This window comes from Gallinula chloropus (assembly GCF_964237585.1).
Source record: "Gallinula chloropus genome assembly, chromosome: 15".
Lineage (NCBI taxonomy): Eukaryota > Metazoa > Chordata > Aves > Gruiformes > Rallidae > Gallinula > Gallinula chloropus.
Window position 1 is genome coordinate 5,721,011 of NC_140100.1, and position 20,536 is coordinate 5,741,546.

At 53.1% G+C, this 20,536-nt stretch overlaps 1 protein-coding gene across 2 annotated transcripts in view; it reads right to left on the bottom strand.

The window, feature by feature from the left end:
- MPRIP (myosin phosphatase Rho interacting protein) overlaps positions 1-20,536 on the bottom strand; it is a 78,138-nt gene continuing 57,602 nt past the window's right edge. Inside the window, exons 14-24 of one of the 2 annotated variants that reach the window (XM_084270967.1) lie at positions 19,526-20,111; positions 18,513-18,629; positions 8,821-8,968; positions 8,207-8,324; positions 7,329-7,488; positions 7,076-7,195; positions 6,498-6,584; positions 5,673-5,835; positions 5,164-5,249; positions 3,896-3,961; positions 1-1,176 (exon numbers count right to left, since the gene is read on the bottom strand). In XM_084270967.1, the coding sequence (XP_084127093.1) occupies positions 3,929-3,961; positions 5,164-5,249; positions 5,673-5,835; positions 6,498-6,584; positions 7,076-7,195; positions 7,329-7,488; positions 8,207-8,324; positions 8,821-8,968; positions 18,513-18,629; positions 19,526-20,111 (1,618 nt within the window). In that variant the 3' untranslated portion in view covers positions 1-1,176; positions 3,896-3,928. Of the gene's footprint in view, positions 1,177-3,895; positions 3,962-5,163; positions 5,250-5,672; positions 5,836-6,497; positions 6,585-7,075; positions 7,196-7,328; positions 7,489-8,206; positions 8,325-8,820; positions 8,969-11,658; positions 15,526-18,512; positions 18,630-19,525; positions 20,112-20,536 lie in introns of both variants that reach the window. The other variant, XM_084270966.1, reaches the window with a different exon arrangement.

The following is a 20,536-nucleotide window of genomic DNA, read 5'->3' on the forward strand; positions in this document are numbered from 1 at the left end:
CTGGTTTTGAGACTTTTATTTCAGGAAAAGATTAAAGAATTAAAATAGGAGCTGCCCTGCTGACAAGAAGAGCTGAATTCAAGAAGCTGATAAAAAAGGAGCATTATATGCATTGAGCACTGTGCATTTTCAGTCAATATTGGCTCTACTTTCTACTCTACTTTCCTTTGACTAGGAAAAAGGAGTTTCACATGCGCACAGACCCTGGGATACACGGGACTCAATGAGAGGAAGGGAGCAACAGCAAAAAAAAAACAAACCAAAGAGAGTGCTGGGCTTGATCTAACAGAGGCAAGAAAGTGATGTTACAGCTCAGCCCCCGAAACACCGACTCCAACCACCAGCGAGACGGGAAGCGAAGCCACGCCGATGGGGCGGACTCAGCGGCGCACGTCAGTATCTGCAGCTCCCTATCCACAACCACCTCGGGCAGCCACCGAAGCTCGCCGGGCTTCGGCACTGCCTACATTCAGGGCACGGCAGTCACGGGGCAGGAGAATCATTTCTTGCATCCTTCTCCAGCGGGATGTCAGTGTTGTACCTCCAGGCTGCGTATGCCGGCGCGGGCTTGCGCTCCCCGACAGCTTCCCCCCAGGTTTTCCCCCCCCCTTGTAGGTGCAAGTAATGCAATCGAGATCAATTGTTAGATTAGGCTCCTGGCGTGCTCTGAGCACTGGGTCTCTTGACAGCAGTAAGAGCTAGGTATGGCTGATACCACCCAGGCCCTGCTCGCATACCAAAACGGTTGGTACGACAGAGCTAGCTTATTAACAGGCTACTGAGCCTTAATACTGACACTTAGTGTAATGGTTTACAGTAAAGGAAGGATTCTCCTACAAAGCGCCGAAGAGAGGGGGGGGGGAAAAAAACCCCCACCCCGATCCCTTCCTCTCCCTCTCAAGAGTCTCTGGAGCATCTCACAAGGAAGGGAGCTGGGGAGGCGAGGGGAGTAGCGGGGGGGCACCACCACCACGGCGCCAGGTCCCGTCAGGGGCGTCAAGACGAACGACAGCAAGGACAGTCGTAAGGAACGAGAGACAAACGGTGCTGGTGCTGTGCTGCCTCAAGCTGGGAGGTGCGCGTGGTCAAGCGGAGCGGGGAGAACTAGTCTTTCTTCAAGTCCCTGGATTCAAAAAGCTTCAGGCGTTCTTGCACAGTCAGGCCTTCCTTCAGACTCTGGGAGAGACAAAAGACAGACAGCGTCGGACACGGGGGGGCAGGGGCAGGCATCTGACACACAGAAAGGGTGCGATGCTCAGGCAAAGGAGACGTGGGGTGGCAGGAGAATGGCCTCCTTGGCGGAGAGATTAGTGGGACATGCTAAGAGAAAACACACGGTTATGGAGGGCGGTTACTGGTGAATGGCACCTAGAGAGAGGGTGAGATTGCAAAACGAACCAGGTGACGTACCAGAAGCAAATGAGAGGCACACCATGCTGCAAGCGGGGTTAGCTGGACTCAAGACAATGATCCCCGGAGCCTGCGGTGCTGCAGTGGTGGCTGGGGCTGTTTCAGCAGAGCTCCGGCACTGCGGGAGCCCCCCCTGGGTAGGTCAGCTCGGATCTGCTATGTGACAGCACCCTGCTGCTGAGCAGGACCTGTGTGCTGGTCCTACCCATGTGTCCACACCACCGCAGCACCGACTGAACGTGCATCCACCTGGGACAGTCCTGTCTCCGGCTGAAGTACAGGCTTTGCTCAAGCAGCCCTGGAAACTGTGGTTTTTGTTGCCAAAAACAATCCCACCCTTTCTCTAACTCCAGCCTGGGGGGTCTCCCAAGCCAAAGCTGTCTCTACTGCACAGGGTTAGACAGAGGACTCACTAAATGCTTGCTTCAGGTCTAGCAGGATCTGATGGCTGATCCAGTTCAGATGCAGCATCTAGATTTCAAGGCACGCCAGCAGCTAGCCACCCTGCTAGCCCTTGGCATTTGGATTTGTGAAACCTCTTGCCTACAGGTAGGGACCCAGGAGAACAGCACTCAGAAGCAAACTGCTCATCCCCATACAACAGCTTTAACCTGAACCTAGTCCAAGGACACACAGGAGCCTAAAGCCAGCCTTCCTACCTACCTGCAGCCCCAAAGCTGTGGGACGAGCTTCAGGGGAGCAGAGCACCAGCGAGTTGTCCCTGTGTGTTGCTGCTGAGAGGGCAGAGACACCTCCCCAGCCCGAGGAGCAGTGGCTCTGCCCCTACACACTGCCAGGCTTTCATGGCTGGGCTGCATCTGCTCTGGGACGGGCAGCCTGCTGCCTGCACACATCCCACAGGTAACTGCTGCCTGCAAGCCAGTTCCTGCAGCTCCCAAGGAGCTCACTGTGCAGCTGGAGATTATCTGCATTACAGACCAGGAAGTGGGGGATCCAAAAGGCACAGACCTTCACACAAAGCCCCTTTCCTTTACCAAGGGGCAGCCATCTCCCCTTTTGCTTTCCCTTCCCCGCCCGCGGTGGTGCCAGAGGACTGTAGGATGCTAACAGCAGGTCTGGGCTGGGCTTTGTTAAGCGTCTGTTTATCAAGGCAGGACTCCATGATAAACTTGGCCCGAGGCCGTGCAGATTCCCATGGTTACTGTATTTCTTTAAACGTTTCCCCTCCCACAGGCCCACAGATGCAGCAGGGCTTCGGGAAGCGGCAGGGAAAGGAAAGCACGACCACGGAATTTGCAAACACTCTACGCTTGCTGTTCACCAGGCAGCAGAGTCTCCTGGGATTTGAGTGCCTCAGCACACACTTCCTAAAGGAAGTTTACTTTGGGCCTCTTTAAATGGGCAGCAACCCCCGCATTCCAGTTTGTGGATCTGATTTCTCGTTAGAGGGAAGGAGACAACAGAAACTATTAGACTGTTCTGCCTGGTGGAACAAACCCCAGCAAACTCACCCCTTGGGCAGTCTCAACCCCACTTAAGTCACTGAACAGGGGAGCCCAGTGAAGGGAGACTGATGCAGGATGAAATCTGCAATAAAAGGCTCCAGGGGCCAGACTTCCAGGGGCTCTCCGGCCACCACGGTGCTGGGGAGATCCCCCCTTTTCTCTGAACTCCCTCTACAGGTGCTCTAACCTCAGGCTTTACCATGGGCCAGTAAATTAACTATTGCTCCAGTTACTTGAGATGTCTGGCTGGTTAGGATCAGCTTTGTTTCTCATCAGCTCCTTTTTTGGATGAGCCTGGAAGCCTCAGGCTAGGGTGTGGGGTGGAGGTACAGTGCTAAGGGATGAAGAGCAGCGGGGTGGACACAGGAGCTGAAGGGAGCCCAGAGAGCAGGAAGAGGAGGTTACTGGGCAAGGAAGCCTCTTTTCCTAGGCACAAATCAACCTAAAGAAGCAGCAATCATGGGTAAGGGAAATTTAGCCCAGGACATCCCCTCTGCAGGTGAGATGGGGCCATCATTTCATACGCTACAGGCCTTCATGGGAAACGCACCACAGGCATCGCTGGCCCACTCCTCCACCCGGCTGACAGCGCAACGGCTGTTTTCCTACCAGGCCTGGGTGTTGCTGAAGTTTAGTCTGAGGCATGCAGAGTCATTCGGGCATGCACACTCAGTGTCCCGCGCCCCCAACACAGCAAACTGGGAAATGTGCCCCACCGTGTCCAAATTCTCCCTCCCTGTGATGGTTAGTTGTGTTGGTGAGGGTGGGAGGAGCAGGAAGACAAGAAAGCCATATTCCCCAGGGAAGAGCCAGAGAGACTGCATTCCATATGGATCTCGGGTACGCTGACTTCTCCCTTTCCCTTTCCCCTCCCCAAGTAAGATGATCAGCCATAAATAAACCAGTCAGTCATTAAGAGAAGAAGGGCTCTCGTTTGCCATGGAGGTGTGAGCAGTGCATGCAAAAGTGGGCCGCTCCAGTGGGCAGCTGCGTCGCTTGGTGGGTGCTGGTTTGTTTACCTACGTGGCAGGGAACCTGGACTCGGGTTCATTTCAGTTATCCCATGAGACCTGCTCAATAACGGACTGTTGAAGGAAAAAGCAAAAATAAAGAAAAACAAAAACAAAACAAGAAGCTCATAAATCCTAAATGCATTGGCATCCCTGCAGCCCCAGCCCTCCCGCCCTGGCAGCGACGTGAGCAGGCAGCGCGCCCCGGCAGAGCCCAAGCTTGCTCTCCACTCTTCCTTCCCCCATCAAGCAACACACACGGGGGACCACAAGAGAAGTGGTCTGAGTCGAAGCCGTGAAGGGAAACCCAACGTCAGACCTGGCCCAGCAGGTCTGGGCTGCCCCTGAAATGTGCAGAGGTCTCTCTGGATTTACTCGGGGCAGCGCAGACATCCCAAGCTGATTGACCTGCTGGTCACTGAGCTTGGATGGTGGTTGTTTCCCCAGCATGGGCACTGAGCTCAAAGCCTTCTGCCTGCCTGGCTTCTCGCTCTGCCCAAGGTCCCAACCGCTCTGAACATCAGCACGAGACACCAGGTGTCCAGCAGCAAGAGGCAAAGCAGGTTTTGCCAGTGCTGATCTTCCTTCCAACTGAGCTATGTTTAATGATGACTTCTCAGCAGCTTTATTTGCCCTTTTTATTCCTGTGGTCCCACAGGAACAGCCAGTGTGGAACATGACGTAACTCTGGCAGTCAGCAGGCCAAGCACGCGAGCTTGGCACAGCATCACTGGGCTTTGGGACCAACAGCAAGTACAGAACGGCCAGAGAAGCACAGAGACATCTGCACCACGTTCACACACAAGCAGAGTGTGTATTAAATACGCCCAGGACCAAGGCACCGTCGTTCCATATAAAGACCAACAACCTCACAGTGATGAACACTGTAACACCTAGAACAATGTGCACATTTCCACCTGAATTTCAACTGAAAACGGGGAGCAAATACTGGGAGAGTCCTGTGAAAGACCAGAGAACAGGGTGAACTTCATCCTTTTTTTAAGGGAGGAGCAGCTTCAGGCCTTGATCTCAGCAGGGTCAGGAGTGTGTGTGCCCGCCCCCCCCCAGGCATGCCAGGGGGAACAGGCCCTGCCTGGGTGCACAGCCAGCTGTCCCATAGTTGAAAGCCTCCTTTTCCCCTCAGTGCTATCCAGGCTATCCCAAGTGACTGGGAAATTCTCTGCTTTCTTCCCCTACCAACTTCTTCCCACCCAGGACTCCCACTGGAAAGTCACGCTGGGCACCTTCATCACAGGGGGAAGGAGATCTGAGCTCACCTTTGACCTGATATTCCTTAGTTGCCGGCTAACACTGGATCTGTCTTTCTTCAAGAAATCAGGGTTGCTTTTTGATTTCATAATATCTGGGGAGGAACAAAAGAAAACAGCATTAGTGTGGTGCCTGTGGGCTTCCTGCAAAGAGCAGAGCTGAGGTTCTGCCCCCCAGCCCAGCCAAGTGTCCCAATGAGTTCAACGCCCGTGGCCCTGCCAGACAGGCAGAGGTGACTCCTGGGGTCTCTGCTCCCCTGCACTGTGTGTGGCACGAGCTTTTCCTAAAGCAAAACACCAGGAGGCTTTCCAAGCCCACCAGCTTCCCATCTGTGGGGCAACAGGAGGCTGACTTAGATCTGCCTGGTCCCTGCCATCTCCAGTGAGACCGTCTGCAAGGAGCAGAGGCACAAACAAGCACCACTCTGCCCCATCACTGCACAAGGACCTGTATGTCAGGACACAGGCATTAGCCTGGGAACCCCACAACTGCTTAGAGGCACAGGAGGAGAACTGACCATATCCCGATACAGTGGTGTTCACAGGGGATTTCTCTCCCTGAGCTTCTGTGGCTGCTTTCAGCTGCTCTTTCAACCTGCTGATATCACAGTCTGCCTTGGCCTTCACGATGCTCAGCTCTGTATAGATGTCTTTGTACTTGTCGCTGGCGTATTTCTTATCCTGGCAAAGGAAGAACAACAACCCAACAGAGTCAGACTGACAGCTGGAGCCAAGGGGGTTGTGAGGACACCAAAGAGGAGCTTGGCAAACGCAGATGGGAAGAGCCAGCAGGACGGGGAAATGCTTGGCCAGGCCAACACATGCATTTCACAGCCACTCTTAAAGCCATGTCCAGGGCTTGAGACAGGCAGAAAGCTGCAAGCCCTGCGGCAGGAGAGCAGCGCTGCCTGTGTGTGCAGCCCCTTCAGGACAGGATCGCTGCTTGTCTGTGGGTTTCTCTTAGCAGAGACACAGAATTCAAGCAGAAATGGCCTTGGCAAAGTGACTGTCCAGAGCAAACCAGATTGGATGCTGGGAGGCTGGGCAGATCTCTCCCGCTGATTATTTTTGACATTTCAAAGCTGATCTGATGTGACAGGTAATAGGGAAAATTACTGAAGGGGATATTTTTCCCACAAGAAGGGAGAAGGGATAAGTCCTGAGCTGATACAGTCGTAGAGTGCTTTACTGATCCCACCAAAACAGGTGTGAAGTTCCGTTCAGGGGAAAAATCAAACGTTGTTTCAAATGTGGGCATAGGTGAGCTGAAATCTCAGCACAGACACACACAGGAGCAGAGCACAGCCCCTCAGAGGATTTTCAGGAATGTCCCTGGGCATTACCCTCAGTGCCGTCTGCAGCTCATCTTTGAGGGAGCTGATCTCCTGCTTCAGGTACTGGATTTCCGATTCCTTCACCCGCAGCAGGACCTGTGGGAACAAAAGCAGAACGTGTTCGGATGCAGTGCAGTCCTGAGATGTTCAGCTGCTGTGCCTGCTGACAACTGAACCAGGGTTGGACCAATCCCACACCAGCTCCATACCAGCACCACAAACTCACTGGTTCACCTGTCTTCTGGGTCACACAAGAAAAATACTCCTGGGTCTCGTGGGACCTTGCCCAAGCCTGCACTGCTGATGTGCTCCCTGCACACCCCTCAGTTTCTATCAGTCCCCACTGCTTTGGTGGACTGGATCTCAGGAGATAAACAGGATGGAGAAGGAAGAGCAGGTGTCCAACTCAGCATGGTGAGAAGATTAGCAATCCAAAAGCTCCTGGCCCCACTACACCCCACAACACAGTGCTGAGCAGCCCTGCAGACCCTATGCATGGTGGGATGGCTCTGTGGCATGGTCCTGGGGGTCCACAGACACCTGTGCCACTAATGCTGCCCCTTTGGCACAGCAGCAGCAGAGCTCACCTCCAGCTCGTAGGCGTCCTTGCCCTGCGTAAGAGGCGATCCAGCAGCCTCTCCCCCGCCTTCCCCGGTCAGCAGGGTCCGCAATCGCGTGATCTCCGCAGCCAGGCGGTTATTCAGCTCCTGGGAAGAGACAAGAGAGCTGCTGTGGAAAGGGGGAGCAGGGCCATGGCTTGGCACAGAGCCCAAGGCATGGCTTGCTCATCGCCCCCTGAGCACGCTGGCTGCCCTGGGAGCGGGTGGCAGGGACCCTCACCTGGTTGTGGGCGTTGAGCTCCTGGTTCTCCCGCTGGCACTGCCGGAGGGCCTGCCTCTCGGCCTCCAGCGCCTGCGCCAGGTGGGCGTTCTCCAAACACTTCTGCGAATACTGCTCTGAAAGCACCTCCAGCTCCCTCTGCACCGACTGTAGCTCCTCCCTGGGGAAACACACGTCAGGCAGTGCCCTCCTCACACACACCCGCATGTCCACCCCTGCCCACTCTTCCTCCAGCGCTGTGGGAGAATGAACCCAGGGGGGATCCAAGCACTGAGGAGGAGGATGTGCATCCTCCCTCTGGGGAAATCCTCAGGCCCAGAGCAAGCGAGCCCTTCTCTGTCCTGGCATGACAGTGCTTGGCCACCAAAGGGGATGGGAGGTCTTGCTGTTGGTTAAATGGCAGGACTTCCCTCAGGTTTCCAAACACTGAGCTGGGATCTATGGAGTTTGCTCAGGGCACTCGGGACCGGGTGTGCTGCACACCCACACAGATGCACCAGGGTTAACAAAGCTGCTGGGCTGTGCTGCTCGGCTCCCATGTGAGGACAGCCTTGCCACAGGAAGCTCAGTGCTTCCTCCTTGCCTGGTCAGATTTGGTTGAACAACCCTCACATGAGAAGCAGCATGGAGTCTGCACACCTGCTACTTCTGGTGGCCATAAAGCTGCTGAATTTGGGTAGTGCGGGGAGAGTGACCCAGAGCCCGAAAAACTGCGGGCAACCAGAAGGCTCCAAAGGGCACAGCTGAGCCAGGACCAAGGGAAGGGGTCCCTGTGAGGACAGGTCAGCCCCTAACTCCTTGCTGAAATCAAAGGGGTCTCCCACACGCTTGGATCTCCCTGAGAGACAGTGACAAATGGAGAATGATGACCCTCTTACAGGTATTGCCTTCGGAGGGCCTCGATGTCGGCATTGACGCTGCTGATCTGGGAGCGCTGGGACTTCTCCAGCTCTCGTTCCAGCTCCTCCCGGTGCGCGTTCTTCATGGCTTCAATCGCTGCGTGGGACAGCACAGGGTCAGCACTCAGCACCACCCCACCTGAGGCTGGGTTTCTGGGTTTCTGTTTGGTTTTTAAAGGAACCAAACCCGAGTCACCCCAGCAAACCTCCCTCTGCTTCAGGGCCCCTTCAGTCTCTGCCCCTGGCTGCAAAGTGCAAATCCCACTTTTTAACAAACTCCAAACATTTGTCCAATTCACATGTTGTTTTGTGGACTGTGGGATTCCTCACACAGAGCCCCTGGGCTCCAGTGCTTTAGAACTCCCTGAGGCACTTCAGAAGGAATTTCAGTACGGAATCAGCAATAAATCAACCACAGGAATGACTAACACCTTTCTGAGATGGAATGGAAAATGGATCAGACCCTGTGATCCCCACCCATCCCTCATCCCACTCCACATTCTGCTCTTCCACACTGGAGCAAACACCATCCCCATGTCCCCATCACCACAGAGCTGCCCCAGCACAGGAGACCCTCTGGCCTGTCCCCAAACCTGAAATGGTAGCAGCTGTTTCTTCTGCCAGCAGGCGGTCCTTCTCCTCCCGCAGCTTCTCTAGCTCACGCTGGTGCTGCCGCTGCAGGTCCTCGATCTTCTTCTGGTGTGTCTCCTCCATGGCTGCAAAGCCCCTTTCACATGTTGCCTGCAAAAGGGAGGAGGGGAAGGAGTTGGCCTGGGAGCACAGGGCTGGTGTGGCAGTGGTGGTGAGCCTGCCAGGAGCTGCACACCAGCAGGTAGGTCAGCACTCAGGTCCCGTCATGGGGATCTTCTCCCTCTCCAAGCAATGGAGGAGCCAGCTGAGGACAGACCTTGCAAGCTTGTCTGTCAAGCTCGATCCCTGACAGCTCTGGTGAAAGGGAAGGACAGGGCAGGTCAGGAGTCTGACCTGATTGGGAAACAAATATATCTTAAAATCAACAAAAAAAGGCCTACTGTGCCCCTTCTGCTCCCTCTCACAATGCCTGAACTTACACAGCCACCGATGAGGTGGAACACAAATGAGTCGTGACAGCAGCAGAACCTGAATTCCCAACTGAGCATCTCTTCAAATGCTGCCCAGGCAATTACCTGCAACTGAATTACTGGGAGCATGGGGATCCTGGATAGACACGTGGCTGCAGGACAGAGGCAGGACAGCAAAGCCCAAGGCAGGCTCAAGCCGTGGGCTGGGAAAGGGCAAGCACCAGGGATGCAGTGCATGAGACCTGCCAGACATCTGAGGGCAACCCTGATGCCAAGCACTGCACTGGGCCTTTCTCCCTCTTCAAGGTTGGCATTATTTCCCAGTTTCAATGGGTTTCTTCTTCATTTACGCTCGTTTTCCATGGGAAGTGAGAACTGTCACCTAGGGAGCCAGTGGGACTCCATGGGAAATTTAAAGGGGACAAATTCATTCCTGCAGTGGCAGAAGTGCCCCTGACAGTCTGACATCCCCGACTTACACTCCTCAACATCACTGCATTGTATAATGCTCTCTAATCTGTGCCACTCTCATTCCCGATTTTCAGCTCCAGTGCTTTTATTCCTCCCCTTTAAGTGTGACTCCTTCATTTTCTCAGGCCTTTTTTTTCCCCCTGAAACTCATAACTCAGTGCCAGAACCTGTCTGGACTTGGCTGCCTACAGAGAGGCACAACACAGCCTTGCAGGATTCGTTGTCACACCTTGAATGCTGGAGGAGAAAGGGGAACGTTCCTGCACAGGTCTGGCTGCAGATTCGGTATGTGATGTATTGTTAAGGCATCGCTATAAATCCAGGATGTGTGAACATGTACAAACCAGTATCTCCTGTTCCTGGTGCTACATCAGCTTCAGAAAAGAAGAACTGAGCACGTTTTAACCTGAAAATCAGACAGGTTTGCTATCACACAGTTAACTTCCTATCCAAGGGACGTTTCTATTTTGCTGTCTGTCCTTCTGCTTCCTACAGACATGCACAGATGGGACCGCTCTGCCCAGAAGATGCCACTTGCCTTCCCATCAGGCAAACCCCAGGTTTGGCAGAGCAAAGCTGAAGACAGGCTGGCAGTCAGGTTCATCACTCACTGTTATTTGTCAGCCTCTATTTTGGTGCTGGCCTTTTTGCTTCTTCCAAAGCAAGGACATCCCCCGGTGCAAGTGCCTGTTCAATGCCTGGCTCGCAGGACAAGGTGTCACCTGTGTGTCCAGCTAACCTGAGCAGGAAATTCAAGAAGGGGTCTTCCTTCCTCAGGGTTAAGATGGAGGAGATAATGTGCATTGAACACCACCCGCTTTCCTCCCTCTCCCCAGCAGCTCTGCCCGCCCAGGACACACGATTCACCCCGATGGGTCGCAGCAGAACTGAACTACTGCTCTCCCCAGGCTAAAACTAGCTTTTGGCTCAAGCTGAGCCATGCTTCACCTCAGCCCAAGCATGTGCTGATGATCTCAGGGCTGGAAACAAGCTCTCCCACATTTTTGCTGACTCTGAAGAACAAGTGCTCCATGAAAGCCTTGTCTGCATGGCCTCTGTTATTGACATTCCGCCTGCCCCTTCAACCTGGAAGCCTCCCTGGGTGCTGCTGGGAGTCTTCTACTTCCCTAAACCCACTTCCTAACTAGAAATGCTCTTGGATCAAAAGCCAAACATCAAACCCAAGAGGTTTTTTTAGTCGCTGTACCATCTCAGGGTGTTTTTCATCCAGTTCTGACCAGTGGAGCAATCTGACACAGGCACTTCATTGCCACTGGGCTTTTCTGTGCCCAGCCTGGGTTCCCTGTAACTGTGCACTGTTTGTTGTGAATTGCTGGTGTGCAGCACCAGGGTGCTTCTCCTTGCAGCCTCGTGCAGAGGAGCTTTGCTATGGAATCTGGCATCCATTTGCAGTTACTTTCCCAGGAACGTATATTTTGAGCGCATTAAGTTTCCATTTCCAGTTACATTTTTGAGGGCAGCAGAGAGAGACTGGAGATCGGATCAGACCGGGAAAGACAGAGTTGAGGAGTGCTTTTAAAGGGAAGTCATGAACAAATCATACCCCTCAGGGAGGAGAAACCCTATGGTCTTCATATTGAAGGTAACGTGAAGTCATCAAGCTACGTGGGAACCCTCCCTCCCTCTCCATGCTGAAACCATCTCCAACGACCAACCCACCCACTGAGCCCAAGCCCATAGCAATGCATTTAGAATACCCCAGCATGGAGAAAAGGAAATGCCATGCTTTACCAAAGCCTTTCTAACACTATGGGGCTTGCTTTGGTGTGCTGGCTCCTTCAGAGGACACCCCTTGGTTCAGCAAGCAAACCCTGGGCCTGAATGCACCCTCCCATACGCTCAGCAGCAGAAAGCAGAAAGCATTAAACGTATCAAGACCTTTAAGTTTTCAAAGTCTTTCTGGTATTTTTCTCTCAAGGTGGAAGCATTCCCCTCCAGATGCTTGTTCTCCAGCTCATCCCTCATGACGTTCATCTGGGCCTCCAGCTCCTGGATGCGCTCCCTCAAGCCATGCATGGAGTCCAGGTCGCTGCCAGGGCCCTGCCCGGTGCCACCTGCCTCACCAGCTGCCCAGGCGTCCCCACTGCCCGGGCCTGCCGTGGGGGATGCCTCTGGGTGCTGCCTCTGGTACTCATCCAGGGTCTCCTGCAGGCGCTGCAGGTTCTGGCTGTAGTGCTCCTGCAGCGCCTGCAGCTCCTCCCCATGGATGACCTGCAGCTCCTTGATCTTGGCCTGGAACTTGTCCTCCAGCATTTGCATCTGCTCCAGGTGATACCGCTCCATGTTCTGCTTGTCGCGGACAATGGCATCCAGCTGGCTGAGGCCCTCTGTCCTTTCAGCCTTCAGAGCATCCTCTGTCCTGTTTAGTTGCTCTATCACGTTTCTAATCTCCTCCTCGTACCGTCCCTGCAACTCGCTCAAGCTCTTGCTGTGTTTGTGCTCTTCTTCCTCCAGGAGCCTTCGCTGACTGTCAAGCTGGGACACCTTTGCCTTGAGGTCGGCGTTCTCCCGCTCCAGCATGGCAATCACCTCACCGTACTCACCCTGCTGCTTTCTGAGCAAGTCTTCGTACTCATCCCGAAGGAGAGAGACTGTCTTCACACGCTCCTGGCAAAGCACATCCATGCTCTGCAAGGACTCTTTGTAGGACTTCAGCTCTCTCTCGTACTCCAGTCGGACTTTGCAAGCAGCATAACAAACCTGAGCCTGAACAATTGCATCTTGGACTAACAGGGAAGAATACTGTTCAAGGTCTCCCATAAATGAATGATATGAAAGACTCTGAGATATCTTCAGGAGCTTCTGACAGTCTCTCATTGCCTCCTCAGGAGGCAGAGAGAGTAAGGCAACAGATATTTCCTTCAGAACATCAGATTTGTCCTTTAGTTGTTGGGCAAGATCCTCCTGAATGGAAACAAGAGCTTCACTATTACGGTCTGGCAGGCTGCCAATCTCCTCCACCTTGGCTAATTCCTGACACGGGACCATTTGGAGACAGCTCCCATCCCAGGAGATTTGGGTTCTTTCTGAAGCATCTTTTTGAATTTCAAGTGCTTCAGAAATCTGGTGCATAACTTTATCAAAATCAGGAGTCCTGTACGCTCTGATGATCTCCTCCAACATGCATTTATGCTGCTGGAGAGCTGTTTTGGTATTATGGAGGTCTTCTTCAATTGATTTTAATCTCTGATGAAAAGATTCTCTCATTTTCTGTGCAACAAACCCAAGTTCTGCCTTGATCAATGTAGCATCTGCTACAGCACTGAGAAAACACGGAGAAAAGCCCAAACCTGCAGTTTCTGTTTTTCCCTCGGCTTCTCCTTCTCTAGTGCTCAAGTGCACTCTCAGCTCCTCCACCTGGCTCCAGAACTCCCCTTCCAGCAGCAGCTTCTTAGATAGGATGCTGGCCAAGTCAACTGCTGTATGAGAAACATTTGCTGGCTCCAACAAAACCACCTCAGCTGTTCCCTGGATCTCTTTCAGAAGCTGCGATATCTCAGAGCTGGCGCTTTTCAGAGACTCCGCTACTTGGCTGATGAGAGAGGCCTCAAAGGCCACTCTCTCAGAAAGCCATCTCAGCTGGCCGGCGTCAAACATTTCCACTGGCTGCTCCTTGGAGACATGCTCCTCTTCTCCCAAAAAACCTCCTCCTGGAGCGGGGCTTTCCATGATAAGGCTTTCACTCTGCTGATACTCTGGCGACACTGGCGCCCCTCTCAAGGCTTGGATTGCGTTTGATAAGGTCGTTTCCACACTGGACAGAGTAACAAGGAACAAATCACCCTCTTCTTCCTTCTCTGATTTGGGCAGAGATCTCAGCTGCTCCCTGCACTTCTCCAAGCAAGTCAGCGCTTGATCATTTTTCATTTGGAAACCTCCCAGCTCACTAACATGACTCTCTATGAGCTTGAACTTCTCCTGCCTCTCGCTCTCCAGCTGGGAGATCAAAGCACTGACTTGGGATAAGCTGGTCTGAAGTTGTTCCCGCAGCTGAGACTCTGTGCTGGCCCACTGATGGTGGAGGGCGATGAGCGTCTCCTGATTATGGCCGTGCTGGCTTTCAAGCTTCATCGTTACATCTTTGAGTTTTTCCTCTGTAATATAAAGTTTGGTTTCCAGGGAATGGATGATTGAGAGGTAGGTCTCAGAGTCACTTGTCCCCGACGATGGGTAACCAAGAGCTGGCTCTGATGACATGCTTTCTTCAGACAGCGACCTGTCTTGGCTCGTGTCTGAAGAGGTACTGCTTGTCCAGTTTTTCTCTGATCCATCTGTATGGATGTATTTTTGGCACTGGATGCTCGAGAAACGGATTCTTTGCCTCTTTGCCCCCATGATTCCTACATCAGGCTTAGCTAAGGCTTTCTGAACTAACTCTTGGTCCTGGAGCTCTACAGCTGCGGATGGGGAGCCAAATTCCTCTGCTTGCCTCTGGTTGGTCTCAAGAACCTCCTCCTCCTCCTCTTTCAGTGCATAAGTCAGGGCTGGGAGGACATCCTGAGTTTGCAGAGGCTGCCCCAGTTGGGATGGGTGACTTTCATCCACCTCGAGATTGGGGCCAAGATCTTCCACCTCCTCAGCACATGGACCTGTGCTTACACTGGCTAATTTCTTTAAAGCCTCCTCCTTGGCCTTTAGCTTTACTTTAGTCTCCTCTAAACTGCTATCTAAAGCAACCATTTTAACCAGAGCCTCACTGAGATCTTGATCTTTCTTCTCCACAATTCTCAAGTGCATTTCCTTAACATGTCTCAGCTCTTCTTCTTTTTCTTTCAGCACCTTCTGCACACCCTGGAACTGATCTGACACCTCCTCAAATGACTGCTCCAGATTGTGGTAGTTGGTCTCTTCCATTTTCAACTTTGCCTGCAGCTTTGCAACTTCGTTATCCGACTCAGCAACCTGATTCATGAGCTCATGGAAACGACACTTGAGCTGATCTCTCTCTCTTTCAAGCTCCTTGATGTGCTCTGCGAGTTTCTGGAGGCTGGCCTCCTTCATCACCAGCTGCTCCTCCAGCTGGTGGACAAGCTCACTGCCTTCAAACTTTGCACTCAGCTTCTCCTTCTGCAGAATCTCCATTTGCTGCTCACTGTTTTGCAGCTGGTTCTCATACTCATTGGCCTTATCCTCTACCTCCTTCAAACTCCGTATTAAAACCTGCTTTTCCCTCTCACAGCTCTCCAGCAAAGCCTCGTAATTCTTCTGCAGCTTCTCCTCCATGAGGACCCGTGATTGCTCGCTAGCGTTCAGCTGCCTGCTCAGGTCTGCGATCCTGTCTTGGAGCCGCTGCACCTCCTTCTGATGGTCCCTCTGCAGAGCCTGCTGCATCTCAAGGTCTCGCAGCTCCTGGGTCTTCTCCAGGAGCAAAGCCTCCGCGCTCTTCAGCTTCTGCTCGCTGGCCTTCAGCTGGGAGCTGAGCGCGGCCTCGCCGTGCTGCCACTCCTCCAGCTGCTCTTTGGCTTTCTCTTTTTCGCTCCTCAGGTCGCTCTTGAGCTTGGCCAGGGTCTGCTCCTTGATGGAGAGCTCAGCCGCTGCGTTACTGAGCCTGGCCTGCAAGCTCTGAATCTCGGCTTCGTGGTGCCGGATCACGTCCTTGGCCTCGGCGTAGCTGCGCTTCAGCGACTGAATCTGTTGATTGATCAGCTCTTGACGCTGGCATTGGGCTTCCAGCTCGCTTTGGAGGTCTTGGTTGACTTTGTGGAGCCTCTGCCAGGCACCTGATGGCGAGGCGGCCACCTCGGTCTTAAAAAAATCGATTAAATACTAGATTAGTAACACTCTTGGCTCTCCCTTCTGAGTGTCACACCTCTGGCCAGGCAGGCCCCGGAAAAACTCCTCGCAGCTATTTGGCTGCTACCCACATGCTCCAATTGGGATGATTTGCTCTTGGCACAATTTGTTTGTTTGTTTTAACCAACTTTTTGTTTGGTTTTGGTTTTTTTGTTTGTTTGAATGAGCGACAACTGCTTTCCAGTAACAGAAAACACAAACCACAACATCAAAACAGCTGTACAGGAACAGGCTAAAAGGGGAAAAAAAAAACCAAACCAAAATCAAATAGAACCAAAAAAACAATGAAAAAGAAACACCAGCAGTAAAACAGAGATAGACAGACGAAAGAAAAATGGGAAGGGTGGGGAGGAGGATAGGACAGGAACAACTCAACAAGTAAGGAACTGCTTTTTTAGCATGTTTGTTTTGTCGTGAAACAAAAAGTGCACAGTTCAGGTAACACAGTCCTACCGACCAAAAGCAACAACAGAAAATGAGGTGATAGCAAATGACATCACATCCCACCCAAACGCAGGGAGACAGGACAGCCGGCGTGGCGATGTCATTTCTGTGACTGCCCAAACAGGACTTAGTGGCTGCTCATCACATTAAAGAGATGTTGTTACTCTAAAGTTTAAGACTAAGGAGGATCTAATTCCTGCAAAATAAATAAAAACCAACAAAACAAAGGACAAAATAAAAAAGCCCGACAAGTGAAGGGAGGAAGGTGTGATGAGAATGTAAAAATAAGAGAAACCAACCTTTGTGAGATTCAAACCAAAGCAATGGAGCATGCAAAGAGAAAACTCACAGGGAGAGTCATGCAGAAGGCAACAGAAATTATGTATCTTTAAAAAAAATAAATACACAGACAGGAAGAGGCAAGAGAAGCACAGCGTTAAGCCTAGGAATTTGGCCTGCCTTGCTGTACTCTGGTTGCTGGTAAGGAAAGCCCACAGATGTGACACTCAGTTATGTTAAGTTAAATTTCATGCTTTACACCAAAAACATGCAAGAACATCCGCCCGGGACAGGTTAGTATGTGACCCCTCCCACCCGCCGTGACCAGAGCCCGGGGACATCTCTAGTCCATTGGGAAGGAGCAGGAGCCCCAGTTGTTTCTCCCAGTAGGGTTTGAAGTTGGGGTGTCCCGTCCCGAGGAAGCTCAGAGCAGGAGAGGGGTTACACGAGGCCAGAGAGGCTTCAGTGCAAGGCACATGCATCGGGGGGATATCTCAGCAGCTGCCTTATGAAATGTGCAGCATCTTAGGTTGGGAGAGTGCTTGGGGATCCATACAGGGCTGGTCATGCTGCCAAGGAGGGGTTGGTGCCACCCAGGCAGCTCGGGAGGGAAGGCTGGCAGCAGTCATGCTCCTCCCATCATCCCTCCCCATAGATAATGTAGGAACCTCTGCAAAATTAGGCATGATGGAAGTTGGGGGCACATGAAATTCAAATTGTCCGTCCAAAAAAAGAAGGCCATGATGTTTGTTGTCATCTGGGGCTGCAGAATTCCGCCCCTCCCAGCAATTCCACTGCCTTCACCCAGCAGGGTTTGGTGGGGTTACTCCCTTCTGCCTCAGGTCTTTTAATCCCTCTAAGGGAAATCCTCAGAATAATTAGACTTGAGCAAGCAAAAGCCTCCAACCCTTCCAAACGCCCTGTCCAACTCCTAGGTCAAAGTCTGGGTCATTTATTACTGCAGTGAAAGCTTTGCTCGGCTCTTCTGCAGAATTCCCCTCTTGCACCTTGTATCAAGGTGCTACAGTCAACTTCAACATGGCAAATCTGATGGTGGATTCAGCATCCATTGTTTAACCCCATTTCCTGATTTTTCTGAGCACCAGGCAAAGGGAGGTCAGATGTCTCTGCCCCAGGGAAATGAGAGCTAGCTACTCTTCCAACACTGCCAAGTGAAAATGGAATTCCTCCAAGCAGGGACTCCACAAATAAATGCATTAATAACTCCTCCAAGGAGATCACCGGCAAGGAAGGCAAGATACTCCCCGCCTGCCTGGGCTGGCTCAACTCTTTAGGGGAAATTTCTCCTGTAAGAAATAGGGGTGCAAGGTTCAGCATCAACACCAGGCTTGCAGCCTCATGAGCGCAGCGTCCAGCCATGCATGGCTACTTCGACCCAGAGCCAGTCTGACCACGTGAATTTGAGTAGGTGAAAATGCTGCCCCCTGCACAAACCAGGACCCATGAGAGCAGCCAGAAGCTGCTCCGCAGGCATCACAGCTCCTCCGGGCATGAATGCTCCCAGAGGAAGTGCTGGAAAAAGCCCCCTTTGTTTGGAGGAGGGGGAAAAGCCTTCCCAAAAGACTCTCCAATCTTTTTTTCCCAGAACCTCCAAAACACTTTTAGGCTTTGCTGGGGGCGGGCACCGTGTTACAGAAGGAACCACCAAAGTGATCCAAGGCAACAGGTCATCCCGTTACACATCCCACGCTGGCTGCGGGGAGCAGGCCCAGGAGATACACCCATGTGTGCTGTTTGCCCATGCAAGTGCCACACAAACTCCCCAGCCAGGAGCAACCGCTGGACTCCAAGGTGCTTAGAGAGCCTTGTGTGCACCCCACTGCCTGAGGGGACATGTGAGGCACAGGAACAGGGAAACAGCTGTTGCACTGGCAAACAGAGTACGAGATGGATCAGAGGTGGACTTTGCTGAGGTTCCTTCTGCCTACCATGGCTGTGTTTAGTTTTCCCTCAGGGCCATGAGTAGATAATGCTATCTTCTGTCTACTTCATCCTAAATCAGAGGGTTTGTTAAGCAGACGATCCTGGCAGAATTAGTAGTATCTGCAAGAAGGTCAAATCTCTTGGACCCCACTCAGTGGTGGACATCTCTGGATCAGCTGGGATACCCCCATGAACACCCTGGTCTGAAGCCCACCCAGGTCCCCCTTGGGCACAAAGAAAGGTGGATTTCTCTCTGCTCCCCACTCTCCTACCTGCAACACGTAGCCCTCCCGGGCGCTCTGCTCCCGGCCCAGTGCCACTTTCAGCTGGTCCTGCAGGTGCCGGTTCTGCTCCAGGAGCTCCAAGGCCTCCTTCTGCTTCTGCTCCAGCTGGAGGGACACAAACACAGACAGCGTCCAGGGAGTGGGCAGGGGGTCAGCCATAAGGAGCGAGCAGCTTGGAGGGGATGCAGAAGCAGAATGAACAGGGCTTTTGATGGCACCGCTGCTTTGCTCAGCTCTGCTCTGGGCTCTGGATTTCATTTTACTAGGAAAAGTCCCTCCCCCCCCAAGAACTAAGGAGCACATTAATTTAATCCATAAAGCTCACTGCAGTGAAGGATGAACAGCACCAGCTCGTGCCAGGCATGACCCAGGCAAATCCCAGTCCAGTTTGGATTTGCGATACTCCTGGTTACTTCACGCCTGCACCCCTTTCATTCCTGCTAATACACCTTAATCCCAACTAACAGCAACCTTTGTTACCCCAGGCACGAACCTCTCCCAAGCGAGCTGAGTCTGAGTTTCTACCTCCCTTTGCCTAAAATCGTGATTGCCTGACACATGCTCCACAAAAAGGGAACCTTTGTGGTGTGTGCTGTAATTCAAGCTAGACTATAGTTCCTTAGACCTAACTGCAGACACAAATCTCTGCAGATGCAGAGGCACACAGAATTATGAGCTGGAATTCAGAAGCTGGTTAATACACATTGTACCCATCTTATCACAGGCAGGCTGCTGTGTTAAATGGGAGGGGGTAAGGAAATACCACCCTTGCAAGACCAGCCCTTTCTGCAGCTGTGGGAACATGAAAGCTGCCACAGAGCTGTACAGGAATGGACACAGACCTGTGCCCCACCAGCTCCCCAAGGGCCCCTACAGCATCCCCACTTGTCACTCTTACAAAGTAGGAATAAATAAAGCTTTTTAAAGCCTTGCTCAGGCTTCCTACAGTTCCTGCAGTGGCCTGAGGGTCATTCTGCCAGGCAGCCTGCACCCCGCTTTACCTCCTTCTCCAGCAGCGTGGTCAAGTGCTGCTTTGTCAGCCCCTCATCCCGGTCCTCAGTGTGGGTGAGGTGCAGGGGTGTGATGGGGATCTGCTTCTCCTCCCGCAGTGGGGTGGTTTCCACCTGGTGCCAGCGCTGCTCGATCTCCACGTGGACGTTCTGGGGTTTGATGTCTGCTGGGACGGGCAGGATCCGATCCACCTCCATCCTTAGTGCCTCTTCTGACCCTGCCCCATCCACAGCATCGATCATCTCAAAGCGCTTGCGCCGCTCCTCCCGCCGCCGTGCCCGCTCCCGCTCCAGCTCTCCCGGGTCAGCGTCGGTGGCGCCGGCATCCCTGGGAAAGGCGGCAGAGCCGTTCTTGGAGGAGTCTGCAGCGTTGGCACGCTCCTGCGCCAGGGCTTGCTGGATGGGGCGAAATTCAGCCCAGTCAAAGGTCTTAGATCGTCCTTCTCGACGGCGCTCCCGGGCACGGCTCCGCTTCTGCTCCGGGTCCAACTCAGCTTGCTCCACATCTGGCTTCTCGCTCGGCTTTGGACCAGTCTCGAAGGAAGAGTTTGTTTTGCTTTTCTCTTCTGGAAGAGAGCTGCAAGGACAGAGAGCAGGTGAAGGAAAGCATCAGTGGGTGCTCGAGATGGCCAGGCGCTCCCATGCATGCCTCAAAGAGCTGGGTGGAAAGGGGCTGCTGGAAGCCCAAGCCAATGCCACGTGGGTGCTCCCCTGCCCCTCCATCTCCCGTTGCCTCTTGGGCACAGGAGCCACCGCTGCCCTTCCCCAGGGTCACGCTGGTGTGCAAAGCCTTGGTGCAAGCGGCGCTGGCTGCTCCTGGGCACCTCCCGGCCCCTGGAGAATGACTGATCCCGACCTCGCTCCTCCTCAGCAGCTGCTCTGGGGCCAGCAACCACAACCCAGCAGCAGGCCATGGCCAAGGCAGAGACCCCGAACCATCCTGCTAGGTGAGGAAGAGGCTTCAAAAGCCTCTCTGGTGCCCACTGGCTGGCTCGCCACCCG